Below are 14,056 nucleotides of genomic sequence, written 5' to 3'. Positions count from 1 at the left end.
TTCATTGCATATACCTTCTTTCACCCGCATAAAACGACGCTATACACATGGACCTCGCCAGATGGAACACACAGAAATCAAATTGACTACATCTGTGGAAAGAGATGATGGAAAAGCTCAATATCATCAGTCAGAACAAGGTCAGAGGCCGACTGTGGAACAGACCATCAATTGCTTATATGCAAGTTCAAGCTGAAACTGAAGAAAATCAAAGCAAGTCCACGAGAGCCAAAATATGACCTTGAGCATATCCCACCTGAATTTAGAGACCATCTGAAGAATAGATTTGATGCATCGAACACTAGTGACCAAAGACCAGATGAATTGTGGAATGACACCAAATATATAAAAAAAAAAAAGTATAGCATACATGAAAAAAGCAAGAGGTCATTGAAAAGACAGGAAAGAATGCTCCCTAGAGGCAAGGATGGTGAGACTGCGTCTTACATACTTTGGACATGGTGTCAGGAGGGATCAGTCCCTGGAGAAGGACATCATGCTTGGCAGAGTACAGGGTCAGCGGAAAAGAGGAAGCCCTCAACGAGGTGGATTGACACAGTGGCTGCAACAATGAGCTCAGGCATAACAACGATTGTAAGGATGGCTCAAGACCAGGCAGTGTTTCGTTCTGTTGCGCATAGGGTCACTATGAGTTGGAACTGATTTGATGGCACCTAACAACAACAACAACAGTCCAGTCCAATCCCTGTCTGAAGAGTTGGCTTTGGGAATGGTTCCTGTCTTGGGCTAACAGAAGGTTTGGGGACCATGAACTCTGGGGTCCTTCTAGTCTCAGTCAGACCATTAAGTCTGGTCTTTTTACAAGAATTTGGGGTCTACATCCCACTGCTCTCCTGCTCCCTCAGGGCTTTTCTGTTGTGTTCCCTGTCAGGGCAGTCATCAGTCATAGCCAGGCACCATCTAGTTCTTCTGGTCTCAGGCTTATGTAGTCTCTGGTTTATGTGGCCCTTTCTGTCTTTTGGGCTCATAATTACCTTGTGTCTTTGGCGTTCTTCATTCTGCTTTGTGGAGCCCTGCTTTCTGACCTGCCAGTCTTGGGTTTGCCAGCTCCTGCAGCTACATGAATCAGGGGAAGCCCTGCAGTCTTGCCTGGCGATCTTGGGATTCATTGATGTTCACAGCCTATGAGCAAGACCCCTGCTTTCTGACCTGCCAATCTTGGGTTCATCAGCCCCTGCAGCTACGCAAACTGGGAGAAGACTCTGTCCTAATCCATGAACTTGGGACATTCCAGCCTCTACAATCTCGTGAGCTGTTTCTTTGACATAAATCTGTCTTTTATATATTTATACGCTGTACTCGTTTTACTTCTCTGGGGAACCTAGCCTAAGACATAAGGGTTACAATTACTCCACATCCTCACCAACATTTACTATTTTCTGTTTTTTTTTTTAATCTTAGCCATCCATGTGGGAGTGAAAGCGTATCTCATTGTGGTTTTGATTTGCATCTCTCTAATGACTAATGACGCTGAGCATCTTTTCATGTGTTTGGTGGCCATTCGAATGTCCTCTTTGGTGAAATGTCTATTCAAGTCCTTTGCCCATTTTACAATAGGGTGAGTCAAGAAACATTTATTAAGCAGATGAATATATATGCTGCTGAAATGCAGCACAGGAAGTTTAAATGAACTTTCATGTTATATTTTGGTACATTAGGGATTAAATGGATTCTGAGCCCTGGTTTTGGAAACTCCCAGCCATGTATACAGTGGCTAACATGTATAAAGTGGGGGCAGGGGGCATAAATCCATAAATTCAGAGTCCAAAAACTTATAAAGAAATCACTGGCACATAGTCTCTTCACAGGGCTAGGGAGTCTGAGGCAGAACATATCATAGACAGCTAGAGAACAAACACCAATAAAGGATTATATAGGGACAAACTATGCATATGTGCTGAGGAAACCAGAAATTCCAGCTTGTAAAAAGAAATAAGACTGATATAACAAGCTGAATATAAATCCTGATATAGCAATTTTAGTGTCCCAGATGGACCAAAAAAATAAAAAAGAAACAAAGGAATGCTTGTGCATCTTTTTCAAGTCTCTAATGTCATTAAATCTAAATCTGATGACTTCTCAGAAACCCTATAGGGCACATGGGGTGCACTGTCCCCAGATTGTATGGCCTCTTTTAAACCAAGCAGTATTTGTGGCTCTTTTGACTCATCACTGTGTTGCCCTGGTTATGATCCTTGTAGTTCAGTATATTCCTACTTGATTTAAAATAAAAAATCAACTTTACATGAAGAGGCAGTCACCATGCTTTAATACTTTAATCATTTGATCTTTGAAAAGTAGACAAGGCAAAATACCCAAAGATGTTTCTCATTCTGCCTAATTACGGAATTGACACAGCAATGAAATTATCTGGCTTCATTCCCCTGAGAGTCAAAGCCAGTGAGATTTTATGTACATTTTCTACCCAACAAATAAATAAAACGTGAAATAAAATAGAAAATACACAGTAAAAACAAAAGTTAAGACATAGCTAAACGAAGCAACATTTCTACCCCAAGTCTGCTCACGGTAATCGCAGTTGTTCTTTTCCTCAAACTAAAAATGGCAGAGCTCTTAAAATTGCCTTCTAATGGGGCAGAGAGAAGTGTTAGGTAGACTGTTTGTGTTTCTGTTGTTCCTGTGATTTTTACAGGCATATTTAAAGAATACAGTCTAAATGATATAGTATTGCTTGAGATGGACTCCTCACGCATTTAGTGTTAGTGGATACTGTGGTCCTCCATCCTGATCCCTTCTTCAGGGTCAACACACCCATTCCCTATTGCTGAATACTGGCCATTGATTGTATTCCTCACTGGGGATTTCCTTAGGACACAGAAAACTCATTCAAGGTCTTGCTCACCTCCCAGGGTGTAGCCCGTGGTCAAAGACTGGCTGATTCAGGACTACAAGGCCAGCTCTTTATCCTTCAATTTAGGACAGATCTGCAGAGCCAGCCCAGCTCCAAAACCAAACCTAGCAGGCTTAGAGTCGATTCTGACTCATGGTGACCATGTGCGTATCAGAGTGGAACTGTGCTCCATAGGGTTTTCAATGGCTGATTTTTTTGGAAAGAGATCACCAGGCCTTTCTTCTAAGGTGCCCCTGGGTGGACTCCAACTGTCAACCTTTCTGTTAGCACCCCAGCATGTTAACTGTTTGCACTACCCAGGGACTGCCAGCCCAGCTCTAAGGCTCCTATAAGATCTGCTGAGGCCTTTGTTGCAGCCAGTCACACTTCAGCCTCTCCCATTGTCCAACACTACATTCCTCTCTTCCTTGTAGTTGTATCTCCAAAGAACACTCTCCAATATACCTTTTTCATACAACACTCCAGATCAGGCTCTGTTTCCAGCGAACCTACTTTAAGATAATAAATAACACAAAGGTTTATCCCTGTCTTCACAATCAGAACAACTTTTCTCTTTCACTCAGAGGTTACCTCACAGTCATGCTTAAAATCAAATGGCCACAGCCTAAGAGGATGTGATCCAATGTACTTACAGGCTCCAACAGCGGTCAGTCCAAGAGCTAGGCCAGGCTGTTTTGCCCTCAGATCTTGAAGTAAATGGTTTACCGTCTTCCACTCAGAGCTCAGGTCTTCTAACTTCCTCTTTAACAGAAAAGCATACATGTTACTTATATGATTATCACTTCAAAGATAATGTACTTCACAAAGTTATTAATTCATATTGTAAATACATTATTGCATTTATATTTTATTTCTAAATTGATTTTTCTGGGTAGAATTCCTTTCAAAGAAATTATAATTATTTGAGTCAACATCCCTACAAATATTTATTGATCACTTGCTGCATACAGCCTTCTGCTACAGGCACAATTTCATTTAAAGGAAGTAGAGAGTTCAAGAATTCGTGAAAGCAAAACAAACGAAGAAGCAAAAAATAGTCCCCTCTTAGCAGTTGGCTTGATTCTTAAATAGTAACTAGTGTGGCTGGGCTCTAGATTCATGCAGAGAACTTTAAAAAATAACACTAATGCACGGCTCCACCTCAGACCAACTATATAAGAATATTTTGAAGGGAAAGGCTGTGGTGGACATGGGGGTATGCTGACCAGAGTACCCTTCCCTTCAAGGAAGGACTTCTTGTCCTGGGTCGTGGAAATGCTGTCAATAGACATCTTTCAGTTGTCAGTCCCTTCAGGGACTGCCTCAGCTACAGAGAGCTGTCTCACCCAAGGCTATGCCCTTCCCACGGCAGCCTTCATCGAACAACTGATCAAGGTGAGGGTATAAATGCCTTGCCAATTTGGCTCAAAGCAAGACAACTTTAAAGGGTCCCTTGAACTACAGACAAGTCTGTTGTGGAGCTTGTCTCAGAGTTGGACTTCTCCCTCTGCCCAACCCTGCTGCCTCTCCCTCCTTTCCACAGGTATGGATTCCAAAGACACTCCCTAATAAATACCCTGTAGACTCAACTCCACCTTAGAGTCTGCTTCCCACGGAACCCAATCTGTGACAGGGGCTCACGCATCATTATTATTTTTTTTAATTTCCTGAGATAATTCAAAGGTGCAGTAACAAGGGTGGGGAACTTAAACAACGATGTTTAGAGGCTGCATTTCCATATGAGTCAGTGAGTTTCTACTTGGAAAAAGGATATTCCATGGCCAGGGACTTAGGCCTTAACTTTGACGAGCTCATAAATGAACACTCTTGGCTGGCCGTGAGGAGGTTGAGAAGAGACAGTGATTTATCCATCTATCAAAAACTCTTGCCTTCCCTTTCTGAGTGTAGGTTTTTTGTTTTCAGAGCTAGTTACCAAGCCAAGAACCGTATTTCCCAGATCTTCTTGCTTTCAGATATGGCCACTGGTGTGAGGGCACATGCTTACCAACTAGCTGTCTCGAAAACAACAACAACAAAAAAAAACCAACCTAATTTTGGTGTTTTCCAGTTTCCGTGGTGTAAATACACCATGGCCGATTTCAAGCTACCAACATAATGTCAAGTGACTCACAAAATTCCGGAAAATTTAACAAGAGGCCCATACAACCTGACGCAAACAGGCACCAGCACACCACGAGAGGGCATGTGATTAATTCTTGCTATAGAATGTGAGCAGATGTGATGTCTGTGAATTCTGGGTGGAGGCGTTTAAAACACGAGTGAGGTATCTCCGCTCTTTCCCTTCCCACTGGCCTGAAGCAGAGAACTGCAAGGCTCTCAGGCAACCCTCCTCAACAGGTTCTAAGAGAGAATTGAGCCCTAATGGCTTAGAACAGTGGTTCTCATACTTTAGGATCATCAAAATCACCTGCAGACCTTGTGGGGTTCTGGTTCCCGAGTTTTGGATTCAGTTGTTTTTAGGTGCTGCCGAGTTGATTCTGACTAGTAGCAACCCCATGTAACAGGGTAGAACTGCCTCAGAAAGTTTTCTTGGCTGTAATTTTTATGGGAGTAGATCGCGAGGTCTTTCTCCTAACGAGTCGCTGGGGAGGGGGTTTGAACCGCCAACATTTCAGTTAGCAGCCCAGTGCTTAACCACTGCGCCACCAGGGCTCCTTACAGGTCTTGAGTAGGGCCTGATAATTTGCATCACTAACAATTTCCCATGTGAAGCTGATGCTGCTTGTCTAGGACCAAAGCCTAAGGCATCCCTTGTACCTAGTGAACTACGTAAGCTTCTAGAATGGACTAGATATGTATCATCCTTGGGAAAATTAAGAAAATAGAACCTTAAATCATTTTCTATTGGGCTTAATCCTTTTGAGGAATCCAAGTTGAGAAAGAGTGCCAAGGGAATGGCAGAGCCACAAGATAGAAAGGACCTGGATTCCTGAAATATATGTAGAAAAGCTGCCTGACCAGGAAAACATACATTGGACTGTCAAATGAGTGAGAAAAATACACCTATTGTTTTAAGCCACTGAAATTTTGAATTTATTTGTTAGAATGACTAGCATTACCTAATACAGTAGCTACTCTTAGAAAATTATGCTAGTGCCTACTGATAGTAAATAGCAGAGTTGTTTATACAGCTTTAAATTTCTATGCTTATGTCGTGCGAAATACAAATAAAATTACTGATGTTGGATTTACTTATAATAAATAAATTAACAGAAGTTGCATTTCTAGACCGAAGAACCAGAGTAGAAAAAGCCAGCAACTAAAATTCTTTAAATAGTTATTGAGTAAATAGGGATGACATGAACCTAACCTCCTAACTGGGATGTTTTATATAAAAGGTTGTGCTTTTTAATGCTAATCATTAATTTAATACTAACCATTTTAATGAAAACATTCATTCATTCATGAAAAAAATTTTAGCTGCTACTTTGTGTCAGCCTTCGTGCCAGTTACTGGGGTTACAAAGATGAAAATAATACTCTCTAAGCATTCACAGGAGCTTTGGTGCCACAATGGTTAAGTGTTTGCTGCTAACCTAAAGGTTGGCAGTTCAAACCCACCCAGCGGCTCTGTGGGACAAAGACCTGCGAGTTGCTTCTGTAAAGATTACAGCCCAGAAAATCCTATGGGGTGGTTCCATTCTGTCATGTGGGATCCCTACAAGTCGAAAATCAACTCAACAGCTCACAATAACAACAACAACAACCATTCACAGCCTTGTGGAGAAAACAGACATGTAAATAAATTACAGTTGTGTTTTTATGTAATAATAATGGTTTGAACAAGACACATTAGGGAAACAGTTTAACTCTGCCTAGAGAGATCAGTAGGTTATCCAGAAAAGCTAACATATGAGTTGATCTGGAAAGATGACAAGAGACTTTTTAGAAAGGTAAAGTTTGGGTGGCAGGTGCAGAGAGGGTATTCCAAAGAGATGGAAGAGATGTTCAAAGGCACAGAGACAAAAAGCATTAGGCTTCTTAAGAAAATGCAGAGTTTGGCTTCTGGACTACAGAGTTTATAGGAAAAGATACAAAATTGCTAGGCCAGATCCAAAGGGAGTTTATCAAGGTCTTCCCATGTGAAATTATTGGATTCTTTCTTAAAACCAGAGAGTGGATGAGATGTTTAGAGCAGGAGAGTGAGGTGATAAGATTCGTGTTTTGGAGTGTGGAGGTCTTATCAGAAGGAAGCAGAGGAAGGAGTTGGGAGACTAATGTTTCAATATGAGAGGTGGTCAGGCCCTGACTACCGAAAGCTTTGGCCATGTGGAGGAAGGCAGAGGGGTGTGCGTGTGTCTCTCTCACTCTATCTCTGTGTATTTTTTCTGTCTGTGGAAGTTGAGATTTTGAGCTAGGAAGTGCTGAAGAGAAACTTTCGAACAGGGTGCTTCTTTAAATCTGCCCTATATTATAGTTATCAGTATATGTCTTTCCATGAGATGGATTGACACAGGGGCTGCAACAATGAGCTCAAACATAGCAAAAATTATGAGAATGGTACATGACCGGGCAGTGTCTTGTTTTGTGGTACATAGGGTCACTTGAGTCAGAGCCAACTTGATCAGCGCCTAACAACCACATATGTCTTTCCAGATAGACTGAGCCTTTCAGAGCAGGTACTGAGTCTCCTGTTCCTGGTATGGTATTCTCTTTTAGACCCAGTCCAGTGTTGCCTATATAATAGGTATTCACTAAACATATCCAAATTGAATCAAATTTTTAAAAATGGCTATTTAAATGAAGGAAAGGAGAAAAGAATAATTGAATTTTCCTATCCTCAATTTGACCACAATGTGAATTACATACCATTGATGACTTCTTATCGAGGATTTGAAAGATCCCATGTAATTTTCCAGGTTTGTAACCACTTTATAGACTTCTATTATTCTTTAACCAGACCATATTTGAAAAGCCATTCTCCTAGACCAGGGCCACAAACTCAGATCCTTACAGGGGCTACATGGCAACTATGGGAAGAACAAGGCTTTCCCAAATCAGAGAGCTACAACTTCGGTTTTGACTGGTTGTTGCCAAGTAGAAATGTGGGTACATGTACTACAAAAGGAAACCCTCGTGGCGTAGTTGTTAAGTGCTATGGCTGCTAACCAAAAGGTCAGCAGTTCAAATCCTCCAGGTGCTCCTTGGAAACTCTATGGGGCAGTTCTACTCTGTCCTATAGGGTTGCTATGAGTCGGAATTGACTCGACGGCAACAGGTTTGATGGGTTTGGTACTACAAAACAAAAAAAGACAAAAACTCTACTGATCCTATTCTTGCATATATGTATGCCAGAGAAATTTTCACTAGGGTCCCCGAGGGAACTGGGGTGCATAAGAAAGTTTGTTGCTGCATTGTGGGGATTTGAAACCAACATGGTGTTTATGCTGTTGGTGTGCCGTTGAGTCGATTCCAACTCATAGCGACCCTATAGGACAGAGTAGAAATGCCCCATAGGGTTTCCTAGGCTGTAATCTTTATGGTAGCAGGTCACTAGGTCTTTTTCTCTGGTGGGTCAAACAGCCAACCTTTCGGTTAGCAACTGAGCACTTAAACATTGCACCACCAAGGCTCCTGGTGTCTATGCTAGGGAAACAGACAACTTGAATGTGATGGATGCATGCTAAGAAATATTATGCAGTAAAGCAACAGACTATGTGTATATAGAACAATATGGATAGATCTTAAAAATAGAAATATAAATAAAAAAAGGTAAGACACAGTATTTAAATCACAATGGAGCCCTGGTGGTGCAGTGATTAAGATCTCAGCTGCTAACCAAAAGGTCAACACTCGAGTCCACCAGCTCCTCCTTGGAAACTATAGGGCAGTTCTACTCTGTCCTATTGGGTTGCTACGTGTTGGAATCCACTTGACGGCAACGGTTTTGGGTTTTTTTTTTTTTCTTGGTAGTAATTATAAATTTAAAATATGCTTATAAATGATACTATATATTTTAGGAGTACACAAGCAAGAAAGAAAACGGGAGTAGAGAGATTACATTTTCAGGAATTGTGCAAATTGGTTGGCAAACAGGACCGTTAACAAGAATTAAATTATGTAAACTTACACTTAAATAAACTTTATTAAAAATAAAAGTAGTAAATACTAAAAACTCATCCCTTCCTAATTTGGGGCCTCTGGATGGCACAGTTAACCACCGTCTATACTCTTGAGGTTATTTATGTCTGTTGTATCTGACGTCATCTGAAACCAGGGCTTTTATATTTTTCCACCCAGAGTGCAAGTTGTTAAACTTTTACTAGCATATAAAAAAAAAATTTTTTTTTTAGCTGAGTATAATTCTTTTTATTTATTAAAAAATAAGCCATGAGCCCAAAAGTAAGCAAAAAACGCCTCTGATCAATGAGGAAAACCACCACTTGGAAGTCACGACATGGGGTGGGTATTTTTCAGTCCTGATGCTAGAGCCTAAACAGTAGGAATTAAACCTTTTAAAAAGCTAGGAATATACTCTATTTGGCCTCTTCGTTCCTCTGCGAAGTTCTAGTTCCTTCAAAATGACAGAATAGTAAGTGCAACTAGAAGGAACCATGCTCATAACAGAAGGTAGTAACAGATAATAGGGAGAAGACAATACACATAAAAGCAGGTAACTAGCAAATGTAGTCATTTGGTTATTGTGTAGGGAACACTGCACTCGATACTGCAGTTATTTAGTGAAGGGACAACAGTTCAACATATGGTGAAATCTCATCATACATCATTTAGCTTATAGGAAATCACCTATATGGGGGGAGGGGAGCAAGAGAGATTGATTGAGCTATTGGAGACTGATTTGATTTCAGTAATGCTGGGGATCTGCCCACCCTTCCACTCAATAAGCATACGGTTCAAGAGTGAGTGGGTGTTTGCTGGCCCCACAGTTGGCTTAGGTTCTACTTTCTTCTCTTACTGTAAGCAACTCTCTGCATTGAGTTTGATTCTGATATTTAAAGGTATGCAATTATCTTGCAACCCAAGCCTCTAAAAGTGAATTAACTTCATCTGTGTGTCATCCGAAGCAACAGTAATCTGCATGGAACGTCATTATATTCCAAGGACATCACTGTGTAGCTAAACAGAATAATAACTGATGCTCTGAAAAATTCAGAAAAGTTTAAATTACATTGGGATTTAGAATCAGAAGTTTTGGATTTTAGTCATAATTCATTACTACTGGTTGTGTGATCCTTGTCAAATCAGATAGGTCACTCAAATTTGTCATCCTTGGAACATGGATGTAACACTACTACCTGACACATAGCTTTGTTGGAGAACCTAAATCAAATATTTTATGTGAAAAGAACTCTGTGAACTGTAAAATACTATAAAATTGTTGGTTAGTTATTATGCATCAGTTAATGAAGCAAAACAGAAGATAGTCAATAAAAGTTTTTATTAAAATAGTTTTCATTAAAATACTTCAATGCTTAAAGGACTAGGTTTTGGTTATATAGAAAATTATATGTTTGTATATTCAATTTCCCTTTTATTGATATATAAACTCTGACCAGTCTATCCATTTATTCAAATGTTTTCTTACCCCCTGTAAATTTCAGATGAATAAATGAGGTGTTACTGTAATTTCAAATGTAGAGGTAGATTTTTTTTTTTTAATTAAGTGGTACCTCCAATGCACCACAAACATCTGAAGTTATTGCCATGGGTCAAAAGTACAAAAAACTTAGAACTGTATATTCCCTGACCTTCCATAAGTAACAGTAAATAAGATCACTTATAAAATGGCCACAGGTTTTGATTGGGCTACTCACAAAAATGTTCTTACAACTTCTTCAAGAATCTGGTGTTCTTTACAACTGACATGAATTATATAGCTAGCATGGAAATTCTGTTTTGTTGGGTTTTGCTTTAATTTTGGTTCTCTGGCATGCATCCATATTTTCCATTCTCCTGTCTTTTCTATTAGGCTGATTGTTCTTTTGGATGCCAAAAAAATATTTGGCTGCAGTATCGAGTGCAATGTTCTTTACATAATAAACTTCAAGCAATACATAATAAAAATCTGTAAAAGGTAATGGTTTGCTATATGTGTTAATAACGTATAACCAACATAAAGGAATCAGCTATGTGTTTAAATGACATCTTCAATATAAAATCAGTGGGTTAATAACTATCAAATCCTGTTCTTGACTAGACCCCCAGATTTTTGAAACTTTGAATTTGCAACTCAATTGCTGTTCACAGGCTTTTCTCACAGGAGTTCCAAACTCAACATAGAAATTCATATTTTACCCAACAGGCAGAAACTTCAAAATCATTTTTAAGTGGCAAACTCAGTTTAATTACAGGGAATTTTACAGCTTGGCATTGTTTTCCATTGGGTATAATTTTCTTGGAAATAGCCATTAAATGTTAAGATAATTGTATCCAACAATGTGAAATTTCTTCTTTATGAAGAGCAGGAATTAATTGCAAGAAAAAAGTGATTTCTGAATGTAGCTGTCCTTTTGTAATTTAAAAAGGGAAGATAGCTTAAACTCTATTAGAGTTTAGGATTTTCAAAAATTTTAAAAATCTCATACATTTCCCTTATGTCAACCCCTGGCAAACAATTATTAACTGCTGAGGAAATAAATAAATAAATCCACCTATGGGAGTACATAGGCAGGCAGACATATGAATATTGTAATTGAAACATCCGTGTTTCTGTGTCTGTCTGTATAAATGCAAATTAATACAACTGAGGGCCAGAGGTGAAATCTGAATCTCTTAAAATGTTTGCTTAGTTCCAGCATGAGCTACTGAGTAAGTTTAAATTGAGACTTTCCCTCAAATATTTCCTCAGAAAAGAGTGGGCCAGTTCGTATTAGAGCCCTGGTAATGTCTGCTGTGTCTCAATTGTTTCATTTTGAACAACAAAGTTGCATATTAGCCTGAAATAACCTCAAAAGATATGAATTTTAGATGCTTACAGAAGTTATCTGACAGAAGTGGTTAAAAAAAAAAAGAGGTGAAGAAAGTCAATAAATCATTAGCAATTATTCCTAGGGTATGACCTCACCATCACCAGTGGTGGAGGTCATTGTAAACACATGTTTTAAAAATCATTTTTAAAAGCAACACCTTAAGTTTTTCTGTTAAGGAGATCAAGCATATCTAAGAAAAATGAGAAAATCAACTCTTCTAATATTTTGGGAATGAGTATTGAGGCTTGCGATAAAAATTCCAGTGATGACATAGAGTAAATGAAAAATGGCCCTGTTGACAGCTGTGATGCTGTGATGGTCCCATTGAACATTAAAAAAAAAAAAAAAAAAAACAGGCACAGAAAGTAAACTAGACAGAGACAAGGCCACTCCGTGGCCATGTTTGGAACGAGACAGAGACAAGGCCACTCTGTCACCACAAAAATGACTAATATGAGGAAGTGCTTTGCCTCTAACAGTGACAGCTCCAGCCCTGCTTTAATCCTTTTGCCTTCTAGATAAAATTTATTAACAGACCCAGTCACCAAATTAATTGTAAATGCTAACCATATATAAAGAAACCCAACTTTTTGATTATAGGTGTGTTCTTAGTGATCTTTGGTCAGTGGGCTTTAACAGTATAATACACGAATTCAAACACTGCCATATCACAAATAATTTAGAAGAAAAACTATGAGCTCTAGAATTCTGGAAGATACATAGGAAGAGCTTGGATGAAATTCTTTCATAAATTATAAATGTGGCAAACACAGTATTTCTAAATTTCTGCATTTTCTTTTAATAAAATATGAGATTTCAAATACGTAAGTGCTACTCAATTAAGAAAGTAAATATCATTTTACATTTGATACTTCCATTCATATCTGTAAATGTTTATATTTCAACTTGCCCAAAAATCTATTATAAATTTTGTCTTCTCATTGGATAAGTGGGGCTCTCCGTATAATTAGATATATGTGATTAGCATTTACAACCTCTTATATTTTTAACATTTTAAAAATTGAAATGCTGCTACTCATGTAATAATGAATTATAAAATCCCTCTTGTTACCTTCTTCCTATAAGTCCTCTCCCAATTTTCTCTACTATCATTGACACATGACATTGTGCTTACCCAAAGAGTTAGTCAAAATGGACTTGTTCATTTTGGGGGACAGGTTTATGCCTGTTAACCCTCTGTTGATTTCTGATACTACCAAAAAGTTGTGTTGGCTAAATGAGATCACATGCACGATAGATGGTTTAGAAAATCCAGATATTATTAGAATTGTAATGACATTTAAACGAGCAACATATCGACCAATAAGACACCACTCACCCTTGCTATACCATATAAAAGTATTCGGACACACATTTATTGTGAGTAATGCTTTAAACACTGTCAGACAAAAAATAAACCCTAAGGAAGTTCTTGAAAATGTTAAGATATTGATGTTGGCAGCAGAACAAACTCATGGGAGGAGAACAAAAACAAAAACCAGCTTAATCTAGTTAATTAGAAACAAAACAGCTAGGAAAATGAGACATCCCTGGATGTGATTGACTGTAATTGAAAATGACTAATGATGCTGTCATTTTGTGGCCTATATCTGAGGAAATGATGCTTGGAAGATTATAATTGGCCCCTTGACCATTTGTCCACAGTAATTATTTTGTGTTGATGGTTGAGGTGGAACCCTTTGGCCAAATACGTCACATCTTACTTGTACTACTACGCTTAGAAAGAATTGCAAGAGCAGTAGGTTAAATATAGTATTAGATCCATGTTAGAAAAAAAAATATTTTTTTTTCTGATAACCTAAAATGTTAGCAAAGCACACCAGCTAGTTTCATGTTACCACTTCAGAAAGTAATGAAGACATTTCAATGCCATTAATGCTCTCAGTTCTAATACAAGGGAAGATGGTGCAAGTCTTTTGAAATACATACATACATTTAGAAAACTGTAACAGAAAGAGTAGCTTTCCATGTTAAGTTGAAGAATGAGTATGAATAGAAGAAAATGACATCAAAATGCTTAAGTTCAAAAGAGAGTTTCAAAAAACAAATTTAAAAAGCAAATAACAAATAGTTTGTTTCTTTTGTAGTTATTGATACTGTTATTGCTGATGGCAGTTGTTTTTGTTGCTTTTAACTGCTAAATGAGGTGCTATTGAGGACCTAGTTATTACTCTGTGGAAAATGGAACATATTAAAAATGACTTCAACAGCAG

General features: G+C 38.6%; 1 protein-coding gene across 12 annotated transcripts in view; it reads right to left on the bottom strand.

The window, feature by feature from the left end:
* DMD (dystrophin) overlaps window positions 1-14,056 on the bottom strand; it is a 2,447,064-nt gene that overhangs the window by 800,106 nt on the left and 1,632,902 nt on the right. For all 12 annotated transcript variants that reach the window (XM_049872854.1, XM_049872851.1, XM_049872858.1 and 9 more), the window contains one exon: window positions 3,526-3,634. In XM_049872854.1, the coding sequence (XP_049728811.1) occupies window positions 3,526-3,634 (109 nt within the window). The remainder of the gene's footprint in view (window positions 1-3,525; window positions 3,635-14,056) is intronic.

This window comes from Elephas maximus, chromosome X, assembly GCF_024166365.1.
Source record: "Elephas maximus indicus isolate mEleMax1 chromosome X, mEleMax1 primary haplotype, whole genome shotgun sequence".
Taxonomy (NCBI): domain Eukaryota; kingdom Metazoa; phylum Chordata; class Mammalia; order Proboscidea; family Elephantidae; genus Elephas; species Elephas maximus.
This window is presented reverse-complemented; position numbering and strand designations above follow the sequence as displayed.